General features: G+C 36.2%; 1 protein-coding gene across 3 annotated transcripts in view; it reads left to right on the forward strand.

Annotated features, from left to right (window-relative positions):
- LOC150079043 (ranBP-type and C3HC4-type zinc finger-containing protein 1-like) overlaps nucleotides 1-27,086 on the forward strand; it is a 328,766-nt gene that overhangs the window by 278,213 nt on the left and 23,467 nt on the right. For all 3 annotated transcript variants that reach the window (XM_090382645.1, XM_090382646.1, XM_090382647.1), the window contains 2 exons: nucleotides 3,949-4,227; nucleotides 26,226-26,369. In XM_090382645.1, the coding sequence (XP_090238771.1) occupies nucleotides 3,949-4,227; nucleotides 26,226-26,369 (423 nt within the window). The remainder of the gene's footprint in view (nucleotides 1-3,948; nucleotides 4,228-26,225; nucleotides 26,370-27,086) is intronic.

Raw genomic sequence — 27,086 nt, forward strand, 5'->3', positions numbered from 1 at the left:
AACATTATATGCCCATCTACTCACTGATGAGATCTTAAAAACCTGGGTAGTGGAACCCTCAGCCATGAATTAAGTTCAGATTAAGGGATGATGTTATTGTGAGTATACCTCCCTTTTCAATGATTAATATCACTATCTCTGCTATTATTCTTTCCCCCCCCCCTTTTTTTATAAGCTGCTGTATTACTTTTGGGAGCCTAGCAGGTTGAAATGTGTGTTTTGTTCCTGCATGTAATGGATTGAAACCCAGGTGTGGGTAGTGACATACTCTTTAAATAAATAGCAGTATACTTTTCCACTGGAGCAATTTAGAGTAGTGCAATACCCAAAGCATCTCGTGGCAAAATGTCTCCACAATATGCAATCGGTATCAAACCTAAGTTTCTGATTGCTATGTACAGATGAAGCTATGCCCTACTTGAGAAAAATGCTTTTAAGCTCTTATAGCATGAGGTTTCCCCCTAAATTTTTGAGTTTAATTGTTACCTAACATGGCTTCTCGTTTCAATTATTATTATTTATTTATTTAATTAAATGTTAATACATACACATATGTAATTTTAAATTTTTGCATACCTAAAAATTTTGTTCACTTGTAAATTTGATAGAATATAACAGAACTATGGTGCTCAATTCATTCTACATTAATATCAATATTTGTAGAAGGATAAGAAAATTTACCTCAATATGATACGTAGAACACTTCCGTATGATACTCTCCAGAAATTAAAATGAATAAAAGATTCATGCAAAATGATTATAGTAAAAAATCAATTGAACACAATTCAAAAATTAACCAAAATTCAAAAAACAAATTAAAAAACAATTAAAATTAAACATAAATTTGAAAAAACGATTTTCCTTCCTCAATTTTTTCAAATTTACATTTAACTTTAATTGTTTGTTTAATTAAATTTTTAAATAGTTTTTTGAATTTTAGTTAATTTTTTAAATTGTTTTTTGAATTTTAGTTAATTTTTGAATTGTGTTCAATTGATTTTTTACTGTAATCATTTTGCATTAATCTTTTGTTTTAATTTCTGGAAAGTATCATATGGAAGTGATCTACGTATCATATTGAGGTAAATTTCTCTTATCCTTCTACAAATGCTAACTTGCAAATGGAACTGCCTGATAGTTTTATGTTTCAATTTTATTAGTATTAGTATTAGTAACGGCCGCATGGTGCAAGAAAGCCTATGGCTTATGCTGCACCAGCCAAAAAAAAAAAAAAAAAAATCCGAACAAAACAATGATAAAAACAAAAAAAAATTAAATAAAATAACTAAATAATAATAATTAATAAAAAAAAATAAAATAAAAGGAAATTAAACCTATCATCCTATGCGCTTCCCTTACCCGAAAGTACTATCCAGATGACCTTTGAATTTCCCCAAACTGTTGGCCTCTACCACCCACGAAGGCAACTTATTCCAGTAATTTATAACTCGCTGGCTAAAATAAAACTTCCTGCAGTCCAATCTAAACATTTCCCCCCGTAACTTGAATTTATGTCCCCTAGTTCTAGCATCATTTATAATCTTGAAAATTTTGTCCTCATTCATTTTACTGATGCCTCTCAGAGCCTTAAACACCTCAATCAAATCTCCTCTAAGGTGTCTAGTTTCCAAACTCTGCAACCCACATATTCGAAGTCTTTCTTCATAAGAACGCCCTTTTTCCGATTTCACTAGGCAAGTTACCCTTCTTTGCACCCTTTCAAGAAGCTCAATGTCTTTCTTTAAGTGCGGTCTCCATACTTGAACACTTTTTTTTTTTGGTAGTTGTTGGCGCATCGGCTTCTGTGGCCATAGTGCACCTCCCAAAGTTTTTGCAGTACTTTGATCCAAGCCCGAGGCGGGATTCAAACCCGCGACCTTGGGGTTGCCAGGCAGGCACTTTACCCACCTGGCTAGTCCGGCCGGCCTGCGGTCTCCATACTTGAACACAGTATTCCAAGTGTCGTCTAACATAAGCCTTATATAATGGGATTATCACGTCCCTATCTCTACTTGCAAAAGTTCGATAGATCATCGATAGGACACCATGGGCCTTCCTTGCAACCTGTTTACAATGCTCAGAAAATTTCATGTCTGACCGTATCGTAACACCCAAGTCCCTTTTCTCCAGTACTGGGTTTAGTTGAACTCCACCAAGTGATTAAGTTTTTTTGGGATTACTGTTTCCCGGGTGTAATACCTTACACTTTGTTGGATTAAAGCACAGCTGCCATTTTTCTGACCATTCCTGAAGTCTATCTAGGTCTCTCTGAAGAAGCTCAGCTTGACAGTGATCATTAACTACTCTACCAATTTTAACATCATCTGCAAATTTAGACATCATGCCCTCTATCCCTTCATCAATGTCGTTTATGAAAATTAAAAACAACAGTGGTCCTAATACTGATCCTTGGGGAACCCCACTTCTTACATCAACCCAATCTGAGGAATAGCCATTTATCCCAACCCTCTGCCTCCTGCCCTGAAGCCATCCTTCTATCCATCTAAGGATTTTCCCAGTGATTCCAACCTGTTCCAGCTTATAAAGCAACCGCTCATGTGGGACTGAGTCAAAAGCTTTGCTGAAATCTAAATAAACAATGCCGAAATTATTCCCTAAATCCAGCTCGTGAGTGACCCTTTCGAAATAGCGAACCAGATTTGTTAAACATGATTTTCCCTTTACAAAACCATGCTGAGTATCCTTGAGAATTTCAATTCGATCCAAATGATCCTGAATTCCACCCTTGATCATTGCCTCCATGATTTTCCCTACTACTGAAGTAAGACTGACAGATCGATAATTTCCAACTTCACTTTTAGAGCCACCCTTATGTATGGGAGATACATTTTCACTTTTCCAATCCAAGGGAATCTCCCCAGAGTCGAGTGATGCTCGCATAATTAGCCTCAATGGTTCAATGCTTGAGAAAAAACCAAACATTGTACATTATGTGTACAATGTTTGGGTTTTTTTTATTATTATTAGCAGAATTAATAAAAGTTCTGTTATCAGAAATAACAGTGTAAAAAAAAAAAAAAAAAAAAAAAAGACATTGAGCTTTTTTGAAAGGGTCCAAAGATGGATAACTTGCCAGGTGAGATCGGCAAAAGGGCATCCATATGACGAAAGACTTCAAATATGTGGGTTACACAGCTTGGAAACTAGGCACCCTAGAGGAGACTTGACTGAGGTGTTAAGGCTCTGAGAGGCAAAAATAAAATGAATGGAGACAAAATTTTCATGGTTGTAAATGATTCTAGAACTAGGGAGCATAAATTCTTTAGATTGGATTGCAGGAAGTTTTATTTTAGCCAGTGAGTTATAAATTACTGGAATAAGTTACCTACATGGGTAGTACAAGCTGACAGTTTGGGGAAATTCAGAGGTCAGCTGGATGGTTACCTACAGGAAGAGGGAAATGCATAGATTGTGTATTTCCTTTTCGTTTATTATTTATTTTATTTAAATTTTTTTATTATTATTATTTTATTTTATTCTTTTTCTTTTCTTTTGGCTGGTGCAGCATAAGCCTTAGGCTTCCTTCCAACGTATGACCATTACTAATACTGATACTTAAATATTTTTAAATTCAATTTTTATCTAAATGAAATAAAAAATTACAATTAACAATTACTGCAGTACATCAGTAAAGTGTCCAGCAGTGGTATACCACAAATACAATTCAAAAAGCCGAAATTTTTTTCAGAAATAACAAAGAAAACTTTGGTCCTAGTGTTGTCACTGCTATAATAATTTGCTGCCATGTATATGTTTGTATTTATGACATTCAACTCTAAAAGTTTGAATTTTTTCTTGTGCTGTTAATATCTTATTTGACTTCTGCAGATTTATATTTAATATAAAAAATTGTCTAAGAAATAAAATATTTATAAAACATATTTTAATATAAATTTTAGGACGTTCCTTTTTTGTTTTTCGTTTCAGTTAGTATTGCCACATTTTTATGAGCAGCATTTGCAACGCAGTATGAAAATGGCTGAAAGCTTAGCAGAAAAAAGTTTTCATTGCAAATCACCTGATTGTCCTGGATGGTGCATAGTGGAAGAAAATGCCAGTATATTTAGATGCCCTGTATGCCAACATATCAATTGTTGCAACTGTGAAGCCATTCATGAGGGCTTCACCTGCCATGACTACCAGTGTTTTCTGAAGCAAAATGCAATTTCGGATGAAGAAGCTAAAAAGACCATTGAATTTCTTGATGTACGTTATGTGCTTTTCCCCTTTTTCCTTTTTATATACAGGGTGATTCACTACCAGTGCGACAAACTTGCTGGAGGTGTAGGGGGCACAAAGACGAATTGGAATCACATAACATTGCAGGGTCCGAAATGCCTTTGTCATGCGGTAGAGGACGTTGAACGGGAGGTCGGGTGAACAGCGATCCTGCTAGAAGTCAGCATTTGCGACCCGTTTCTGTTGAAGAAACCAAGTAGCAAAAGTCCTCCGGAGTGGATAATCCGCAGGCTCCAATGATTGGACGCGTTGCAGATAGTATGAACTCATTTGGTTTGTTGACAGTATCCTCCATACAGTGGATTGGGAAATACCCAATCGTTGGCCTATCGCTCGAGTACTCGTACTCGGATTGCCTTCTGCAAGATGTAGGACATTCTCCTCATTGTCTGGCGTCCTCGTCTTTCACTCTTGATTCATGGTACCTCTCATGAAACAACCAGTCTCACGTAACCTTCTGTGCACACGTGCGAAAACCGTATGATGAGGAGCACGCCTGTGCGGGAAACGTTCCTGGTACAAGGGCAGAGCAGCGTGCCCGTTACAGTCCGCAGCTCCATACGTGAGGTTCATGTTGGCCAGTTCAACGTTTGAATACTCGTCCATCCTACTGCCTCGGGAACCGGTTCGCAAATGCTGACTTCCAGCGGGATCGCTGTTCACGCGACCTCCTGTTCAACGTCCTCTACCGCATGACGAAGGCATTTCGGACCCTGCAATGCTATGTGATTCCGATTCGTCTTTGTGCCCCCTACACCTCCTGCAAGTTTGTCGCACTGGTAGTGAATCACCCTGTATATGTAACTTCTAGTACTGTTCTTTAGTACATTCAGCAAGTATAATGCCAACAAACTTAATATATAAGATAACTTTTTATCTTGTGTCTGATGAAGTAATTGGAACGTGCAGCCTTAATTTAGAACACTCCATTGCATGATTAAAAAACTCAGAAATAATATTTATTGATGTATGAGGTCTGATCGGAAAGATTGAGGTGGATTATGCAATATCCAAACTTGAAGAATGGCTAATATATGATACTAATCTAAAGAAACATATGGCTCTCTCCATAAATAATATTGTTACTCTTACATCATTCCTCATTCAAACTCAAATTTAATTCAGACATTTATAGATATACAGACTTCCGATGTGACTATTAATTTCATCCCCACTAGTAGAAATATATCTGATATCTATAGGAGATTATATTCTTAACCCCTTCCTTCTATAGTTAAGTTGTTCATTCATTATGCCAACTATTCCTTATAGTTTCTAACAAGCAAAAAACAAAAACCTGTTGATAATCTTTTCTAAAAATTTAATTCAATTCACCATAGACTAAGATATACACTCGAACTTCAACATGATAATATTATAAACTTCTTAAACTTAAAAAAATTTTAAGTATAATGATCAATTAATAAAATTTGCATTTATAAAGAAAAGACATATAGTAGAAAATTTTTACATTTTTATTCGCATTACTCAAAAAAGGGCTAAAAAATCAGTTTTACATACACACCTTTACAATGCAATTAAATATTGCCATAACTAAAATGACTTACAAACAAAAATTACAGTATCTAAACCAATGCTTTCTCAAAAAGGAAATATCCTCATAGATTAATTCAAGTGACCATACATATGGTAGAAAATAGATTGAAGAATTTTTCCCAACAATAACAAAACCAGTCACCTATACAAAAATTTTGTCTTTTATCATTGTCAATTAATCATACAAATTAAAAGTTTTTTTTCAATACCAATTCACCTTAGTTTTCTCATCTTATAATTAAATTAGCACATATTGTAATAATCAGAAAGATACCTTCAAGTACAGCAGTCATACACACTAACAACATAGTGTATTTAATTTTTTGCCAACAAGACTGTAACACATATTACATAGGGAGCACCACAGTAACAATTAAATATGGTACCTCTGACATATCTAATAGTAGAGCCTGTTATCAAGCCATTTTACGCATGCAATACCACAGAACTGAGCTTATCAACATGCCCAATCATCTTTTCACAAACCTCAGATTGATTCTGTTAAAATACCTTCTTAAAATACATTTGTTAAATACCTTCTAGTTATAAATTGACTATTTAAGAAGCATTAGCAATTGAATGGTTCAGAAATAATAGTTTTTGGGCCTTACTGTTAAACTACCTACAACCTTCTCACAAATATGGAACTTGAATAATATTGAATTTCCAACACGCATCTCAGTTACAAACCAACACTGAAGATGACATTTGAAAGTTGGCCATCCAAACTCTTGGTTCTACAGTATATTTTTAGCATGGAGCAAGTCTCTATAACAAACACTGAGAAAAGTACACTTTCCTCAGGAATTTCATTTTAAATAATTTTAGCATTCATAATTCTTCTAATTTTTACTCTAATCAAATAAACAGAAGGTAAGTTACATTAAAATAAGGTATTCTAAACCATTTCTTTTTTGTGTTTTATAAAGTTGTAATCTTAGTAATTAATTGGAGATAACTGCATTTACCTTTCGCATCTATTAAACACAAAAAATAAAAATTTAAAAAAAAAATCATTTAATTTAAGAAAAAAAAAAAAATCAAAAGTGCCTGAAATGTAACACACTGTGTACATTACTAACTTGTTCATTTAACTTCATCAGTTTCTCTTCCACTTTCCGAGGTGCCTCCGTAGCCAGGCGGGAAGGAGCAACAGTGCGTAGCACACACTTCTTGATTAGACCGGGGTTCGAGCCCGTCACCACTAAATACGGAGGATGCGGAAAGGTCAGGGAATGACCACCGCATATCCCGGAGCAATATGGCCTTAGTTGCTGATGCTCCTAAAAAACAAATAACAAACAAACAACAACTTCCACTTTCCTCTCAGTTAACACAAAATCATAGCTCTGTGTTAGAATTTGATAAAATTCTGTCATCCCCATCACTAAAAATTGTTTCCTGTGTGAATGTAGATGCAAATTACCTATTCAGTTTATCAACAATCTGAGCAGGATCATTCCCTTCTAGTATTTATATAAGTAAAGAAGTCTTTTCTGCTTTTAATTTCATTCTTTGCCAGAGACTTTTTGTAATCTACTTTAGCTTGCCTAACCACATTTGTGACATGATTGCAGACTTAGTTTATATCTGTCTGTGGTCTTCTGTATCTCCTGATAATTTATGTGCACCCCCATGCAATTTTCTTCTTTGTCATGTGTCTCATGTCCATATGACATTGATTTAGGCATAAATCATGAACAGTATCTCTTTGTAGGTATAAAAAGCCTAGTAGCGTCTATGATTACTTTTTTGAATGCTTCCCATTTAGAGTTTGCTGTTGATAAATTCTATGCAGTGATCCCACTGCATAGAATTTAAAAACTGTCTGAGACCATTGTAGTCACCTTCATAAAAGCAAAAGCCCTTCCCTTTGATAATAGTTACATCTTTATGTAAATCCCACATCAGTACACTGTGATCATTGCCACCCAGTGGTTGTTTTATCTAAAGATTCTTAATACATGAAGAAACACTGTTGATATGAGATCATTAGTATTGCTTTCTCTTGTTGCCCCTCTAACATGCTTGTGTAGAAAAGAATCATCTGATAAATCCACAAACATCTTAACTACAGGAAAATTAACTTGTGAGCCCACAAGTTAATTTTCCAGATATGGAAAGATTTTAAACTTTCCATATCTGGAAAGTTTAAAATCTTAAGATGAAATTAACTAATGAATTGCTTCCTGTTATAAGACATTCTGATTTACTGGTCCACTCTACATGTCTGTACAGTTGCTCATTATACTCATCACAGTTATTAGACTTATAGTACACTCCTACTCTCATTTTTGTTTTCCCAGTGCTCATGTCAAACCAAACTGACTCCACTTTCCATTGGCCAACATGTTAACTGGATGCATTTCCTTAGATTTTTATGTACTTCTTAACTAAGAGCATAAGATTGCGCATAAGTTTTAAGATTGAAATACTCTAATAAAATTACTGTAATTTTACTGTACTTCAGATAGGTGGCACTTTTTACTGGTTTTTCTGTCTCTTACTAGGTTATTTTTGATTGTCATTTAGCATAACTAGAAGCCATTTTAGGTTTGTCCTTCTCTTTCTTCTCTTCTTGGCATTTGTATATATGAAAAATTCCTTATCTCCACTCTATGCTCTCTTTGCCAGCGATTTCTCATAATCTGCCTTTGCCAGCCTAACATTTTCTATGGCCCTATTACAGATCAATTTGTAGCTGTTGTAGGCTTCAGTACTTCATTAAGGTTATTAATACCACTGTTATACTACATGAAATTAATAATTACCAAATTTTTACAATTACAATTATAATAACCAAAATTATAATTACAATTTGCAAACTACGATTACGTTTTGAATTGCTGTTTTCCATTAAACCGGAAATTGAAGGTAAATATAAGGAAATTAAATCCTTACTATTTGCTTTATTTTTAACTGTAATATTTTAAAAGATTCCAAATTTCTAACCTTTTCTATTTTCTGTTTTCCCAACAGCATGGTCTGATGATGGGTATCGGTAAGGTATCTGAAACATCATTTTAATGTAATGTAGGTGAACAGCCTAATAAACTATATTATTAATTTCACATGGTATTAATATAATATTAACCTTAATGGAAAACAACCACGTAGCATCCTTCCCTAACTACATTGAACTTCAGTACTTTTTATTGCTCTGTAACTTTTCCATGCCATCTTTTTCTGCTCAAGTAATCTGGCAACTTCATTATTCATCCAACTTGTAATCCTCCTCATGAAGTATTTTTTTTAATAATACATAAGCATTCAGGACTTCTGCGATTAATGTTTTCAAGTTATACTATAATTCAATTGTATTTGCTTTCTGTGAGGTATTTCCCCAATTAATAGAGACCATTTAGCACCTTAAGCCGTCATAATTTCCTTTCCCAAAATTATAACCCATTCTTTTGCTGTTAACTACTGCTCTCTCTCTCTCTCTCCCCCTCTCCCTCCCCCCATTGTCCACCGTAGAACCCTGTGATCACTTCCTGTTACTAGTTCCTGTACTCTCAGCCCTAATATGTCATCTGTTCGAATTCACTCATTTTATTGACTCACTTAATTGTCTATACATCTGTATAGACAATTAAGACTTAAGTGTTCTTGTATAGTTTAATTTATAATTTAGTTATATCACCCACTGGCAAGTGGGTGATATAACTTTCTCATGACTTTCTCTTGTAAAAGAACTCATGGAAATTAGAAAGCACTTATATCTTGGAAATTTTTTTAAAATTGGGCAAAGGGATATCTTGCAAAGAGTAACAAAAGTTAATAACTGGATCTTCTCCTCTGCCTTTGGTTAAAATTTTACAGCATTACTCTCAACATTCACTTGTAAAATAACTCTGATTGAAAGTAGAAAGTCATACTGCTCGGAAGTTTTTTAACAACAGCTTAATATCACACATAAAGGAATAAAAAAAAATAAAAATAAAAAACTATAATACCACATATAAAAATTGCTGTTGAATAATATGTTCAGCAGCCAATATAAGTAGCTACTGAATGGGAATATTTGAATGGCCATTTTAAGAAATGAAGAAAAGTACTTTGGCAAACCAAACGTGATTGAGCTTGGTAAGTTATAAGTTCACAGTTTATCTGAATAATATTAACATTGCATATCATAATAGTGAATTGAATTGCACAGAAGTCATTCAATCACTGGATTGCACAGAAGACTGTGAAATCCAGTGATTTAATGACATGTGGGAGTAATAGACAATAAACTGATTGGAACATGGGCATAACAGACAATGACATTATAAGCTTAAGTGGTTGAGTGACATAATACTTCAGATAAATAAGTGCTTAATGGCAAAGTAGTTTGCCGATATTTTTTTTTTGTTTTACCTCCTCCAATGAAATTTCATTATTCTAGCTTTCCATTCTCTTTTTAATGCTGTGATAAGTTACATGAACTTAAGTGGAAAGATCTGAACAGAAGTGCATGGATAATACATCAGTGGCCTGCTCCACTGACTCGTTGCTAGATTTTCTACATGATTGATTTTTATTTCTGTATTTAGGATATATGGCTTGAGAGACTGGGTGGTATGTAACTATTGTTTAGCAAATTATAGCAACATGATTCTTTTTTGTTTTTTAATGAAACGTTATCAAAGTGATTTAGTTGGTAATTTCTCAGTCATTTTGTTCTGCCTGGGTTTCTCACTTTCAAGCATTTTTGTTTTCAAAATTTTAACCAATAGCCAGAAAGAATAAAATAATATATTTCATAAAGTTAATAACTTAATTGTGTCAATAAATTGGCAGAAATTAGGCAGTAAATGCCACCGACTGAGAGACTACCTAAATGAACTTCTCTGTTTACCAGTACATACTCAGATTTTGACATTTTAATTTTGAAAATTCATTATTGTTTATTCATATAAATTCAGAATTTTTTTGCCATTGCTATAAATATATACAGAAGACATTTCAAAAGTTTGTGCTAAAACTTCTGGGACATGGTCTAGACTCCAAAATATTATTAATTATTTTTATTTATTTTTATATATTATTCGTTAATTAATTATCAATTGATTGGTAACAAGATAATTAGTTATTTTATTTTCGATTCTATTAATTAGAAAAAGAAAATTTCAGTTAATTTAAGAAATAAAAATTAAATGCACCTGGAATGTAAAAACCACTCACATGACCTAACTTGTTTAAAATTCAAACAGCTAAAGCTCCATATAAGAATCAGATATGTTTATATAACTCTTTGGTTTTTTTTTTTTGGTTTTTTTTGACCCTGGAGTTTTTTGCACGTAATTTTGAAACTGTGCATGTGTGCGTGCACTATCACACACAGATGCATGTGCACACTGTCATCAGTTGTGCATTTTAGATCCTGCATTCTGTTTGTTTTGTTAGAATTCACCATCCTCCTTTACCTAAAATTTAAAATTAACAGCTAAGTAATAATTTCTTGTATATAATAAGGATGGGTATTTGACATACAGGTTTGCACAAATGAATAGTGGAGTTTTGTAAGCAGATTTGAAAAAAGCAGTTTCTTACTATTCGTTCTACTTTTTTTTATTTGGTTTGTAAACTCAGAATATTTTTTATTCCATTTCCTTTACATGCTAGTTTTGGTGTCTCCCCATAGCAAACAGAATTGATCATGTTATAATCATGTTAGGGTTATAATTCTTTATTGAAATTAAATCAAAATCATGACTCAGACGAGAGCAGCAAAGCAAAAGGCTCAATCTAATGGGAGTGCTGTGGCTCAGGGGAGAACTAAGGGGAACAGTTACCCTCCGAATCACAGCCTTTTAAAATGCACTGCTTGCTTGATGTTTATGGAGCATTCAGGTACGGGACATGATATTGCCAAGGGAGATGTCTTTGTGTATGTGCAATGTAAGGAGTGTGAGGAAATCAGGCAACAACTCAGCATTGTTATGGGCCTATATGGGAGCTTGAAGGACAGGGTTGATGCCATCGAAGCATCTAAATTGAGGGGCCCATCAAGCTCTCAGCTGCCCACATCAATACCAGAGTTTCCACGTCATCATCACGCAACACAGCAGCAACCCCCAAGGCAGAATGCGCTGGTCCCACAGGAACTAGTAGTTGTTAGTCACTCTGTTGTCAGGGAAACGGGGAACATGGTATGTAAAAAGGATAGGTGTAACTGGACCAGGGTATGTCTGCCAGGGGCAAAGGTTGATGACGTTGTACAGCAGATATCATCTTTTAAGGGCACAAAAGGTGATATTGTTATACACGTTGGCACTAATGATATTAAGAGTAGGAGACCGGCAGAATTACTTAACAAGTAAAGGTCACTGTTGAAAAAAAGCCGTGAATTAGGGTTGAATTTGAAAGTGTCTGCAATTCTGCCCAGACACAATAGGAGGGAGTATATGATGAGAGCCTTGTCGATCAATTCGGCCCTGGAAAGATTGTGCAAGGCTCAAGGGGTAGAATTTTTTTCAGCCTGGTCTGTATTTGTTAACAGGAGAGATTGCTTCTACAGGGATGGGATACATTTAAATAGAAAGCGTGCATGAATATGTGCTGATGCTATCAAGGCAGTGTTAGGTGGGTCAGAAAACTGCTAGCTTGAGGGAGATACAAGGACTAACAGATTAACAATAGCCACCGGCAGAGGTGAAAGTGATTCTTGCACTGCTTCTATAGGAATGAGCAGCAGCCTGGAAAACAAGATGCAGGTATTTCAGAGACTGCTGGGAGTCATTGCGGTACAAGTAAACACATGGGTAGTGTTTACAAGTAAACACAGGGTAGCTAAGAATAGGAACAGGTGCATGTATACTTGCGTGTACACCAATGCTATGAGTTTGTCGAATAAATTTGATCAATTTGAGGTATTGCTCAAAACATCAAAGGCAGATATTGTTGGGATATTAGAGGCGTGGTGTCACACAGATATAAGGAATGCAGAACTCGAATTTGGGGAGTACAATGTGTACAGAAAGGATAGACAGGATATGAAGGTAAGAGTGGTTATGCTATTAGTTAAGAAACACATAAAATCCAAGGAAGTGAAGCCAGTCGACATCGCTGGACAGTGCAGTCTCGAGTCAGTTTGGTGTGACAAAAACATTGGGACATCAAAATTGAGAGTAGCAGTGTGCTATAGGCCTAATGATTCTGATGAGTATAATAAGAAACTGTACAGGGAAATAGAGGGGGCCAGTAAATCAGAGAGTCTTATAATGAGGGATTTTAATTTCCCAGACTGGAATTTGTGGGTGGGTAACTCACACACTAGCAAGGCTTTTGTGGATTTATTGGATGACTGTTTTCTACATCAACATGTCCTGGAGGCAACTAGAGGGAGTAATACTCTTGATCTGATTATCAGTAGTGATTCTTCATGCATTAAGAATCTGCAGCTAAAGGAACCACCAGGCAGCAGTGATCACAGTGTGCTGAAGTGGGATTTACTTAAAGAGGTAACTACCATCAGGGGTAAAGGGAAGGGTTTTTGCTTTTGCAAAGGCGACTACGGTGGTCTGAGACAGTATTTAAATTCTATATGGTGGGACCAACTGATGATGTTACCAACAGCAAATTCAAAATGGAAAGCATTCAAAGAATTTATCTTGGATGCTACTAGGCTTTACATACCAACTAAGAAATATTGTTCAAAGTTTAGGCCTAAATGGATGTCAGATGAACTAATGAGACATATGGCAGAGAAGAAAAATGCATGGGATACATATAAATTAATGGATGACATGGAAGCCTGTGATAGATATAAGGTGGTCTGTAACCAAGTCACAAAGGAGATTAGGCAGGCAAAGACAGATTATGAGAAATCCTTGGCAAAGGATGCAAAGAAAAACAGAAAAGAGTTCTTTACCTATGTAAATTCTAGAAGAAAAGGGATGAATCAGATTGGTCTACTAGATATTGATGGTTCAACTGTTGATGATCCTACTCAGGTGGCTAACAAACTAAATGTTAGCCACCTGAGTAGGAACACGTGTTTACATTACACGAATTCGATCATACACGATTTATAAATAGGGGAACGTTATCTTATATAACACGAACCGAATTCGCTTCTGCACGATTCGCCTTTGTGTTTACAAGAAATGGCAGTCGAACGCAACACGATAGGAATGAAGACGATTCTGAAAATTTATTTGTGTTTTATATCAGTGAAGGGGAAACACATTTCACCATAATAACGTAAAAACCCACACAATTCCAGCTATCGATAATTTGCAATTGCAATTAGATCGAGTTTACGACCAGTTTATAACAGATTCCACTAGCAGAAACGAAACTAGAAATTGTTTTTATTGTTTTATGGTAGTAACCCCCAGAAATGTGCTTTAGTAAAATGTGGGGTGTTAATAGTGTATCTCGGCCTTTACGGTGTTGTTTATTCAGTTGCTACACGCGCGCAGCTTTGTTTATGTGTATTAAGCGTGCCTCCTCGTTTTGTAATTGTGCTTTAAAAATGAGTAAAATACTTAAAAGGTGTGAAAAGGAAGCGTCCTGGCGAAGACACTGCAGATTCAGAGAGAAAAAGAAAACAATATCGATAAACACAGGCGGACTGGGTTAAAAATTCTTAGCCGGGAAAATTTATAGTGGCCTCATACTACGGTTTATGGCCAAAATCACGCCTCCGGCCCACCGGTTTTTCCCCGGTGAGGCTTATGGCCAGTCCGCCTCTGTCAATAGAGAAAAAAAATATGAAATTGTGAAACGCTTTGGGCGAAATGAAAGACCGTGATATTGCACGTGCTGCAGACCTAAATGAGGCAACGCCGAGAATTCCAAAGAATGCGGAGAAAATAAAAACAACTTTCATAGCGGGAACAACTCAAAGTGTAATTAAAATCCATTAGATTAAGACACAAGAATTGGAAGAGATGGAACGGCTGTCTTTTCTATCTGTTTTTCGATTTTCTATCTGTTTGGATAGAAAATCAAACAAAAAACAAGTTTGCTTACGATAGAAGCAAAAGCATTAGCAATATTTTATTACGTAATAGTCGTAATAAAATACGTAAGCATTTTATTACGACTTACGTATTATAATTTTATTACGACTATTTTATTTAATATAATAAATTTTTACGAATAAAATACGTATTTTATTCGTAAAAAATACTTTTTAGTATTAAAAAATACTAAAAATACTTTATTATAATATAATAAATAATAAAAAATATATTATATTATTTTTTATTACGTATTTTAATCGTTGTAAAATACTTACGTATTTTATAAAGATGAAAATTACCGGATTATTTATTGTGTTTTGTAATGTTTTGGTTCCAAATGTGTGTTCAGTCTTGGGTGGTCGGCACCTAACCCCACTTTTCCCATAGGGCCTGTTGTTTATATTGCACGAGAGTTTCTAGGAACACAACTATCGTGCTATACGAGGAACTACATTCACACATGAGGACTTATGTGTGAATGTAGACTGCCAGAGTTTACTTCACCTCACTGCCAGAGGTGAAGTAAACTCTGGCAGTGAGCTAGAGATTTTGTTATAACTGAAAGGAAAGTGGAGGAGAAATTGTTGAAGATAAACATAAAAAAGGCACCCGGTGTGGATGGGAATCTATCCAGTTATATTAAAGGAGGCAGCAAAGGAAGTAAGCAAACCCTTAGCCATAATTATGAGAGCTTCTTTGGACTTGGGGGAAGTACCCATGGACTAGAGATGTGAAAATGTGACCCCAATTCACAAAGGAGGATGAAAGGGCGACACAAGTAATTATAGACCTGTTAGTTTAACTTCTGTTCCAGGAAAATTAATGAAGGCACTAGTTAAAGAAGCACTGCAGAATCATCTAGACAAGACTTCAGTTATTGCTCGAACACAGCATGGTTTTGTTAAGGGAAAGTCTTGCTTAACCAATATAATTGGATACTATGATGTGGTCACAGATGATACAATGGTTGGCAGGGTTGTTAAGGACACTACTGACAGTACACTGCTGCGACATGATCTAGAAATGTTATGCAGGGAATAACTTTGATATTATATATTTGGATCTTAGGAAGGCTTTTTTGATACTGTTGTACATGGAAGACTGCTGCACAAATTGGAGCAGTATGGCATTGGAGGCAAATTGCCGCTGTGGATAAAGGAATGGTTGAGGGGGAGAAGATAAAGAGTGGTAATCAATGGACACTGCTCATCGTGGACTAATGTTATTAGTGGAGTCCCTCAGGGTGCTAGGCCCATTGTTGTTTTGTGTATTCAGTGTTGTTTTGTGTTCAGTGTTGGTCCATTGTTGTTTTTTGTATTTATAAATGATATTGATGATTGTATATCAAGCTTAATGTCCAAGTTTGCAGATGATACAATGGTTGGCAGGGTTGTTAAGGACACTACTGACAGTACACTGCTGCAACATGATCTAGAAACGTTGAGCAGATGGGCTGAGAGTTGGCAAATGAAGTTTAACGTTGACAAATGTAAAGTACTACATATGGGAAACAGTAACCCCAGAGTAACTCAACTCTGTTGTACTACACTGACAGTGGTAGAGAACGAAAGTACCTGGGGGTAATTGTGCAGGCAGATATGAAGTTTTCTAAGCAGTGCAAACAGTCTGCAAGAGTAGTTCATGGTGGCTTGTCAATGATATACAGGAATTTTTCTAGTAGGGATAAGGAGATGATTATCCCCTTGTATAAGGCAATGGTCAGGCTACACCTTGAGTACTGTATACAGGTCTGGTGGCCTCATTTTAAGAAAGATGTAGAGCTTTTGGAATGAGAGAAGGGCAACAAGGTTAGTGAATGGAACGAAGGGTTGCTCTTATGAAGAAAGGCTTAAGTTTTGCAAATTGCAGTGTCTGGAGCCTAGACACCTGCGAGGTGATCTAATTGAGGTGTATAAAGCCTTGTATGGTTTGAGCGAGCTCAATGCTGATGGGATTCTTCCTCTTGCTCAGAATAATCACCTGAAAGAGCATAAATTCAAATTGAGGAAAGACAGATGTAGGATAGATGTGCGGAAGTTTGCGTTTAGCCAGCGGGTAATTGGTTGGTGGAACAGACTTCCATCCCTTGTTGTGGAAATTGATAGCCTAAATAAATTTAAGTCTGAGCTGGGCAGGTATTTGGAATAAACGGAGGGGTGAAATGGGAGTTTTTTTTTGGCTGATGCTGCATAAGTTTGCTTTCTTGCATCATCATATGCCTCTGCTAATGCTAATGCTATCATGTATCCCCTATCCAGGAAATCCACAAGGATTGTCACAAAAAAAATCTATTGTCACAAAAAAAATGGAACATAATTTTTTCAGTGGATGGTTTCCACGAATCCTTGTGTTTGTACTTCATAGACTGCTACTTTGAGTCCAGTTCATAGTGGTGTTCATTGAAAATTCTGTTTTGAAAATGATCACCCAGTCTCATACTGCTGGAAAAGGTTGATGCATGGCTGCATTCTCTGCCTCTTGTGATTTGGCATTAGCATTTGTGGAACCCACCTTACGAACAGTTCTGTGTATCCCAGATTGACCAGAATTGTTCTAGATGTATTAAAAGGTTTTCTACATTTGCATAAGTTCTCTTATGCATTCATAGACTGCTACTTTGAGTCCAGTTCATTTTCCAGCATTACTGCAGTGTGAAGATGCTTAAACTTGCCAAATGGATTCAAAAACTCAGTAACACCATTCACATCAATGTTTATACTCCGGCAAAACCAGCAGGTCAGAAGAGTTTATGATGAATCATTAATATAATGATTCCACGACCAGAGCAAGAACAGTCGGTGGATTTTTGGCTGCTGTGAAGGGATAAGTATTTTTGATAGTTTTACCATATTCTTCATTAATTAACGTACTACATTGTGTTTTACAAAGATATTAAATAGGTTTACTAGCATTCGTTAGCTTCTAATTTTGAATTTAACTAGTGATTTTTGGAAGTTATGACTCCCAGTGTTGGTGCCAATATTGTTTAACTAGCCACCATATTGTAATCGATAAGAAATAGCATAACATATATATCTTGAACTGATAGCATAAGGTATAACGTAAAACAAGATAACGTAATACGAAACACTGTATTAGGAATCTGTTAGCTTAGTATAGTATTATCAATTAATCAAAAATATTTATTAATCTTATTAAATTTCATTGTTAATTCAGATTACGAGAAATCTTTGGCAAAGGATGCAAAGAAAAACAGCAAAGAGTTCTTTACTTATGTAAACTCTACAAGGAAATGGATGAATCGGATTGGACTACTTAACAGATAGGTTGACTGTTGATTATCATGCTCAGGTAGCTGATAAACTGAATGAGTATTATGCATCTACATTCACACAAGAAGAGTTTTTCAATGAGGGGAGTGCCAGAAGTTTATCAAATTCTAACAGATTTTGTAATAACTGAGAGCAAAGTGGAGGAGAAATTGTTCAAGTTAAACATAAGGAAGGCACCTGTGGTGGACGGGATCTGTCCAATTATATTAAAGGAGGCAGCAAAGGAAGTAAGCAAGCCATTAGCCATAATTACAAGAGCTTCCTTGGACACAGGGGAAGTCCCCATGGACTGGAGGTGGGCAAATGTATCACCAATTCACAAAGGAGGTTCAAAAGGTGACAAAAGTAACTATAGACCTGTTAGTTTAACTTGTGTTCTGGGGAAAATAATGAAGTCACTGGTTAAAGAAGCATTGCAGGATCATCTAGACAAGACACAGCATGGGTTTGTTAAAGAGAGGTCTTGTCAGACCAATTTAATTGGATACTATGATGTTGTCATAAAGGAACTGTATGAAAAAAATAATTTTGATATCATATACTTAGATTTCAGGAAAGCTTTTGATACTGTTGCACATGGAAGACTGCTGTACAAATTGGAGAGATATGGCATTAAGGGTAAGTTGCTACAATGGATAAAGGGATGCTTGAGTGGGAGATGATGGAGAGCGGTAATCAGTGGACTAATGTTATTAGTGGAGTTCTCCAGGGTTCGGTGCTAGGCCCATTGTTTTTTTTTTGTGTATTCATCAATGATATTGATGAAAGTATATCAGGAATAATGTCCAAGTTTGCAGATGATACAAAGGTTGGCAGGTTGCTAATGATAGCAAAGACAGTATGCAACTCCAACTGGATCTAGATAAGTTGGGCAAATGGGCTGAGAAGTGGCAACTGAAGTTTAACATTGACAAATGCCAAGTACTGCATATGGGTAGCAATTACCCAAGAGAAACATACCAACTGTGTGGTACTACACTCAGGGAAGTGGAAAATGAAAAAGACCTGGGGGTAATTGTGCAGTGAAATATGAAGTTTGCTGAGCAGTTCAGATGGTCTGCCAGAGCAGGTCATGGAGTCTTGTCAATGATATATAGAAATTTTGCTAGCAGGGACTGGGAGGTGATTATCCCGTTGTACAAGGCAATGGTGAAGCTACACCTGGAGTACAGTGTACAGGTCTGGAGGTCTCATTTTAGGAAGGATGTTGTTGTTGTTGCTTGGGTTTTATTGGCACATTAGCGACTAAGGCTATAATGCGCCATTTAGGAAGGATGTAGAGTTGCTAAAACGAGTACAACGAAGGGCAACAAGATTGGTGAGGGGAACAAAGGGGTAGTCTTACCAAGAAAGGCTTTTAGTTCTGCAAATTGCAGTGCCTGGAGAGTAGGCACCTGCCAGATGATCTGAATGAAGTGTATAAGGCCTTGAATGGGTTGAGCAAGCTGAATGGTGATGGATTCCTTCTCTTGCTCAGATTAGGAACCTAAGGGGGGGGCATAGATTCAAATTGTAGAATAGATATGCAGAAATTTGCCTTTGGACAGCAGGTGGTTGATTGGTGGAACAGATTTCCATCTTTTGTTGTGGAAGTTGATAGCCTAAATAAATTTAAGGCTGAGCTGGACAGGCAATTGGAAAGAATGGATGGGTGAAACGGGAGGGGGTTTTTTTTGGCTGATGTTGCATAGAGTTGCTTTCTTGCATCGTATGCCTCTACTAATGGTAATGCTAATAAACATTAATCATATGCAGCAGTCACTGGCTCGAACCTCAGTCCACTCAAAGAGCACATGCTACTGCACTCACGCTCCTGATCACTCGGCTATGTCACATTTAACTTTTCACCTGACAGCATTATATATATATATATATAAGAAGGGAATCACCAAGAAAGAGAAGAATGATGATATCCAGATCAGGACCCTGGGTTTGCCAAGCCCATAATCACCAGATGGGTGAGTATGAGCTTGGCAAACCCAGGGTCCTCAGCTGGATATCATCATTCTTCTCTTTCTTGGTGATTCCCTTGTACTTCTCTCTCTCCCTCTTTCAGAGTAATGCGGGAATTTTTTTTTTTTTTTTTTTTTTTTCAGCCAAAAAAAAAAAAAAGAAAAATTATTATTATTAGCCCTATAGTGAAAGGAAGCCTCAGGCTTCCTTTCACTGTATGGTTAATAATAATAATATTTTGCATTTATGTTTTTTCCCACTCATGCAACACATGAATGAGAAAAAAATTTGGAGTTGGAGGTATTAGTTTCAGAGCAGCCCTCATGGATAACAAGTAATATTTTATTACCACCTGTAAAAAAGTTTACAGCATATGTGTGTATATATACAGGATGTTTTGCAACATGTGGGCTGTACTTTCAAGATTGATTCAGGACCTGGAAACAAAGAAAAAGATTCATACAAACATATGCTCATTTCTGAACAGTTACAAAGGAGGGGGATTTAAAAATGAAAAATAATATTTAAAAAATAAATAAAAGTAAAAAAAAAAAAAAAGGAACCCTGGTGACTCCACTAATAACATTAGTCCATGAAGTGCAGTGTCCATTGATAACCACTCTATGCCTTCTCCCACTCAACCATCCTTTTATCCATTATAGCAACTTGCCCTTAATGCCATACTGCTCCAATTTGTTCACTTTCACTTTTTTCACTCTCTTATTCCAAAGGTGTTTTTCCTTCTGCTTGGAAATTAGCTCATATCCAGCCAGTTCCTAAAAAGGGTGACAAATCCCTCCCATCCAATTATTTGTCCCATTGCAATTACTTCTACTCTTTCTAAAGTAATGGAAAAATCAATTAAACGCGAACTCTTAAACTACCTAGAAACCTTCCGTCTGATCAATGATTGCCAGTATGGATTCCGTCAGTGTCAATCCACTGGTGACATTCTGGCTTATGTTACAAATTTGTGGACAAATTTAATGGAAAAGTTGGGTGAAACACAAGCAGTTGCTCTAGACATCTCAAAGGCTTTCAATTGTGTTTGGCATAAAAGTCTTTCTAAACAAACTTCCATCTTATGGTTTGTCAACTGGTTTTTGTAATTGGTTATCCAGTTTTCTCTCTGATTGCTCACTGCAGGTGATGGTAGATGGCTCTCTGTCTTCTAACTTCTCCACTAATGCTGGTGTCCCCCAAGGTTCAGTTCTTTCCGGCACTCTTTTCCTCTTGTATATTAATGACCTTCTTCCATTGACTGGAAATCCTATCCATAGTTTTGCCGATCATAGCATATTGCATTCCACTTTCCATTTTGAGAAATCTTGCCGTGCTCAATCAGATTCAACTTCTCAAATATTCGCTACCAATTCCTTAAATGCCAATCTCCAGGTAATTCTCCAGTGGGGCAAAGACAACTTAGTTGATTTCAGTCCTAAAACTCAGTCTTGTCTTATATCTCGCAAAAAGGATTCTTCTGCTGTTATGCTTATCTTTGGTGACACTCCAATTTCTAGGCAAAATGATATATCTCTTTTGGGGATTACCCTGACTTGTAATCTCTCTTGGCACAAGCAAATAACAAATATTGCTTCATCTGCATCTAAAAACTTGGTTTTCTTTTTCGCTCTCGGCGTTACTTTTCTTCCAAAGAGCTGTTCACTCTGTACAAATTGCAAACCCGCCCTACCATGGAATATTGTTCCCACATCTGGGACCTCTCTCAGGCTTCTAGATTCCATTGAGAAGAGGGCAGTTAGGTTACCTAATGACTCCTCTCTAACAGAGTCTCTGCACTCGCTGATGATGTACTGTTTCTGCTGCATGCCTTTTCTTCAGATACTTCCATGGGCACTGTTCTTCTGAATTGGCTTCTATAGTTCCCGCTCTCTCTTTCAAAACAGTCCGAACACGTGCCGCCACCAGCCAACCTCCATTTACTGTCCAACTTCAAACTCACAGAACCAACTTTTCATCTTTATTTATTCATTCAACTGCTGTTTTCTGGAAAATTTCCAGTAGTTGTTTTCTGGAAAATCTTCCAGTAGTTTCAAGGTAATTGAGACACTTAAATATGATTCGAGAGGGGTAAACTGCTATGTGGGAGGCTTGTAAAAATGTTTGTTTTTTTTTTTTTTGAAAAATAGTCTTGGAGCTTTTTGATCAAATCTAGTTTATTCTCTTGTTCTAATACAATTGATTTATTTCTCAGTTTCATTATTAGCTGAAAAATAACAGTTTATATTTTCAAAATTACTGAAACCTGTAAGAATAGTGTAAGAAAACCTGTAAGAATTTGTTTTTAGAATTTAATTCAGTTTATAACAATAAAACTCTTTCTCTCATACCATTTTCAATCAAGTCATTACAGAAAAGCAGCTGCAGTCAGTGACTTGAATTGTGTCACTTTGAAATATGTCATCATTCTGCAGAGTGCGTGAGTAAGAGTGGTCAGTAAGTAACAAATTTAACTTAATCATTGAGTGTTCAAGAGATTCAACCTGCCTGAGGGAAATGACAAGTAAATATATGTAAATGAATGATTCTGTGAGTGAATGAGTGAACTGATAAAACAAATACACTGTAATTGGGTGAGAAAAAACTCTGGGGTGTGTGTGTGTGTGTGTGTGTGTGTGTGTGTGTGTGTGTGTGTGTGTGTGTGTGTGTGTGTGTGTGTGTGTGTGTGTGTGTGTGTGTGTGTGTGTGTGTGTGTGTGCGTGTGTGCGCGCACTGATTCACGTAACAAGCAATGAGCACAAGTGAATGAAAATTATCAAACTAATTTGGTTGTCTTCCAAAACAGTTAAATGAATAAGTGGCTAGAGCAGTGTGTTGTTTCAAACGGCATGCATTCATTTTGAAAAACTATCAAATTATTAATTCACATCAGCTGGGTTATCAAAGAATTTCCTATACCCATTACACAAGGATCCAGTCTCATTCTCTCTTTTCTTCTTTATATTCATATACTTTAAAAACTACTTCTATACATTGTACTATTGCAGATAACTTGTACTTATTATAAGTTTCAGTATTATACACTGCTCTCTATCTTTTGCCGCTCTGTTAAACTGCCTAGCTGATTTCATCTACCATGGCATCCTCCTCATGCTATATTTGCTTAATGATACAAATGCAGAACAAGTCAATACATGGGCTGTGTTAGCGTAACTAAGAGTAAAAACAGGTGCATATATCCTTGCGTGTACAACAATGCTTGGAGTTTAACAAATAAATTTGATGAATTTGAGGTGCCAGTCAAAACATCAAAGGCAGATATTGTTGGGATATCAGAGACATGGTGTCACACAGATATAAGGAATGCAGAATTGGAATTTGGGGAGTACAGTGTGTACAGGAAGGATAGTCAGGATTGGAGGGGTTATGCAGTTAGTTAAGAAACACATCAAATCTAGGGAAGTGCATCTAGTTGACATGGGTGGACAGTGCAGTGTTGAGTCAGTTTGGTGGGACATAAACAATGGGAAAGCGAAATTGAGTGTAGCAGTGTGTTATAGGCCTAATGACTCTGATGAGTATAATGAAAAACTGTACAGAGAAATAGAGTGGGCCAGTAAATCAGATTGTCTCATAATGGGGGATTTTAACTTCCCAGATATTGACTGGATCTTCTGGGTTGGTCACTCCCACACTAACAAGACTTTTGTAGATTTATTGGCTATTTGTTTTCTACAGCAGCATGTTCGAGAGGCAACCAGAGGGAGTAATATTCTTGATCTGATTATCAGTAGTGATTCTTCATGCATTAAGAATCTGCAGATAAAGGAACCACTATGTGACAGTGAACACAGTGTGCTGATGTGAGATTTACTCAAAGATGTAACTACCATCAGGGGTAAAGGGAAGGGTTTTTACTTTTGTAAAGGTGACTACTATGGTCTGAGGCAGTTTTTAAAGTCTATACAGTGGGACCAACTGATGATGTGACTAACGCAAATTCTAAATGGGATGCATTCAAGGAAGTAATCTTGGAAGCTACTAGGCTTTTTGTCTCAACTAAGAAATATTTTTCAAGGTTTAGGCATAAATGGATGTCAGATGAACTAATGAGACTTGTGGCAGAGAAGAAAAATGCATGGGATGCATATAAATTATCAGGTGACACAGAAGCATATGGTAGATATAAGCTGGTATGTAATCAAGTCACAAAGGAGGTTGGGCAGGGGAACGCAGATTACTTTGCTAGAAAAGTTGAGCATATGGACTGAGGATAGCAAATGAAGTTTAATATTGACAAATGCAAAGTTCTGCATATGAGTAGCAGTAAACCCAGAGTGAAAAAGACCTGGGGATAATTTTGCAGTCAGATATATTTTCTGAGCACTGCAAATGGGGGTCTTGTCAATGATATACAGGAATTTTGCTAGCAATTATAAGAAGGTGATTATCTTCTTGTATAAGGCAATGGTCAGGCCACACCTCGAGTACAGCGTACAGGTCTGGAGGCCTCATTTTAGGGGCACCTCCGTAACCAGGTGGGAAGGAGCAGCAGTGCTTAGCACACGCTTCTTGATTAGACCGGGGTTCGAGCCCGTCACCACCAAATACGGAGGATGCGGAAAGGTTAGGGAATGACCACCGCATATCCCGGAGCAATATGGCCTTAGTTGCTAATGCTCCTAAAAACCAAATAACAAATAACAGCCTCATTTTAGGAAAGATATAGAACTGCTGGAATGTGTACAGAGAAGAGCAACAAAATTGGTGAGTGCAACAAACTATTGCTTTTATCAAGAAAGGCTCAAGTTCTGCAAATTGCATTGTCTGGAGACTAGACACCTGGAAGGTGATCTAATTGAGGTGTATAAGACCTTGAATGGTTTGAGCAAGCTCAATATTGATGGGATTTTTCCCCCTGCTCAGATTACTTACATGGGGGCATGAATTCAAATTGAGGAAAGACAGTTGTAGAATTGATGTGTGGAAATTTGCCTGTAGGCATGTGATTGATTGCTGGAACAAACTTCCATCTGTCTTTTTAGAATTTGACAGCTTAAATGAATTCAAGACAGAACCAGACAAACTTTTTGTGTGAATGACTAGGTGAAATGGGAATGTTTTTTTTTTTTTTTTTTTTTTTTTTGGCTGATGCTATATAAGCTTGCTTTCTTTCGTTGTATGCTTCCTAATGATAATACTAAATATTATTTAACTCATGGGAATTCTTAGACATATAATTAAAAAATGTTTTGATTTTAAGTAAAAATTCCACCTTACAACTATATGAAATCAAGCTACTGCCAAACTAGATATAATCCTACATATTAGTATCAGTAGTGGCAAACGATATACAGCATCAGCCAAAAAAAAAAAAAAAAAAAAAAAACTACCCACCTTGTCCATCCATCCCTTCCAAGAATTTGTCTAGTTCTTCCTTGAGTTTGTTTAAACTACCTACTTCCACAACAACAGATGGAAGTTTGTTCCAACAGTCAGCCACCTGCTGGCTGGAGGCAAACCTCCATATGTGCCCTGCTACCATCCTTCCTCAATTAAGTTTATGCAAGTCCAATTTTCCTTGCAGAGAGATTTCTTTCCACTTAATTTCACATTAGATATCATGACCATTAAACTTAACCAGTTACTTATCCACAAAAAAAAAAAAGACACTGAGACTAACAGATAAAAAGAGCAAACTTGTTTTCTTAATAGATCTATACATGAAGCAACTAGTACATATCTTGTATGCCGAGTTTATACTTGTGGTTCCCTTAACATATTTTGCATCACTAGCAAAATATGTTAAGGGAAGCACTTTTCTCATAGTCAAAATGTTCAGTAATTTTGAATTGGGATAAACTGTGTAATAGAGCACGTCACTTAAACAAAGTAAGTGTGGTGTGCAGATATGAGAGAGAGATTTTTGAGTAGTTACTGATTGGACAGAAATGAGGGAGTCAGATATTAAAAATGCTTAAACATGACAAATCCATTTTATTGTATAGACACATCCATTGTATTGTATATTATATTCCTTCTAAACATGACAAATCCATTTTATTGTATGTTATATTTCTTCTAAATGTGGTAAAAAAGAGCATATATGGACAATATGAAAGATGTACTCACTTAAGATATTTCCCACTTGGGTGGGACTATCTTAAGTGAGTTTTACTGTTTACATGGTGTTCTCTGTTATAAACAGTTTCTGACATATTTAATTTCTTTTTATCTTCTTAAGAATATGATTAAAAATGGACAAGCAATGCATTGCCCTTCCTGTGAAGTTATTGTAATGAAAAAATGGGGATGTGATTGGCTTAAATGTTCAGTTTGTCAAACTGAAATATGTTGGATTACTAAGGGCCTGCGTTGGGGACCAAAGGTAAATATAATTACTAATACTTTGAGTATATATGTATATATTTTGTATACATGTAATTCTATATGAGTATAATATTGTTTACCCAGTTTTTCACATTGGAATATACAAACATAATTTTATCTGAAAATTAAGCAACAAATCAAATTTTATCAATAACTCCATAATGAGTTAATATATGAGGTTGAGTTAAATGCCAATAAGATTTTGACAATCTAAATTTAAATTTCATGCCACCATGGGTGTTAGTTTAAGGATTAGTATGCTTCTACTGGACAAAAGGGCACATTGGCAGTCCCATATGCACAGGAAATGATGCATGAAAGCAGAGACAAAATTGCATTCATAATCGCCAAATTCACATTTTCCCAATTCACTGAAATATAGAAAAGGTGTATACAGTCAGTCCTTGTATAACACGTGTTTACACTACACGAATTTGATCATACACGATTTATAAATAGGGGAACGATATGTTATATAACACGAACCGAATTCGCTTATGCACGATTCGCCTTTGTGTTTACAAGAAATGTCAGTCGAACACGGAATCACCCCAACCGAACGCAACACGATAGGAATGAAGAGAAGATTCTGAAAATGTATTTATGTTTTTTATATCAGTGAAGGGGAAACACATTTCACCATAATAACGTAAAAACCAACACAATTCCAGCTATCAGTATAATCGCAAATGCAATTAGATCGAGTTTACTACCA

This window comes from Mastigoproctus giganteus, chromosome 10, assembly GCF_048544385.1.
Source record: "Mastigoproctus giganteus isolate SK-2022 chromosome 10, ASM4854438v1, whole genome shotgun sequence".
Taxonomy (NCBI): Eukaryota; Metazoa; Arthropoda; class Arachnida; order Uropygi; family Thelyphonidae; genus Mastigoproctus; species Mastigoproctus giganteus.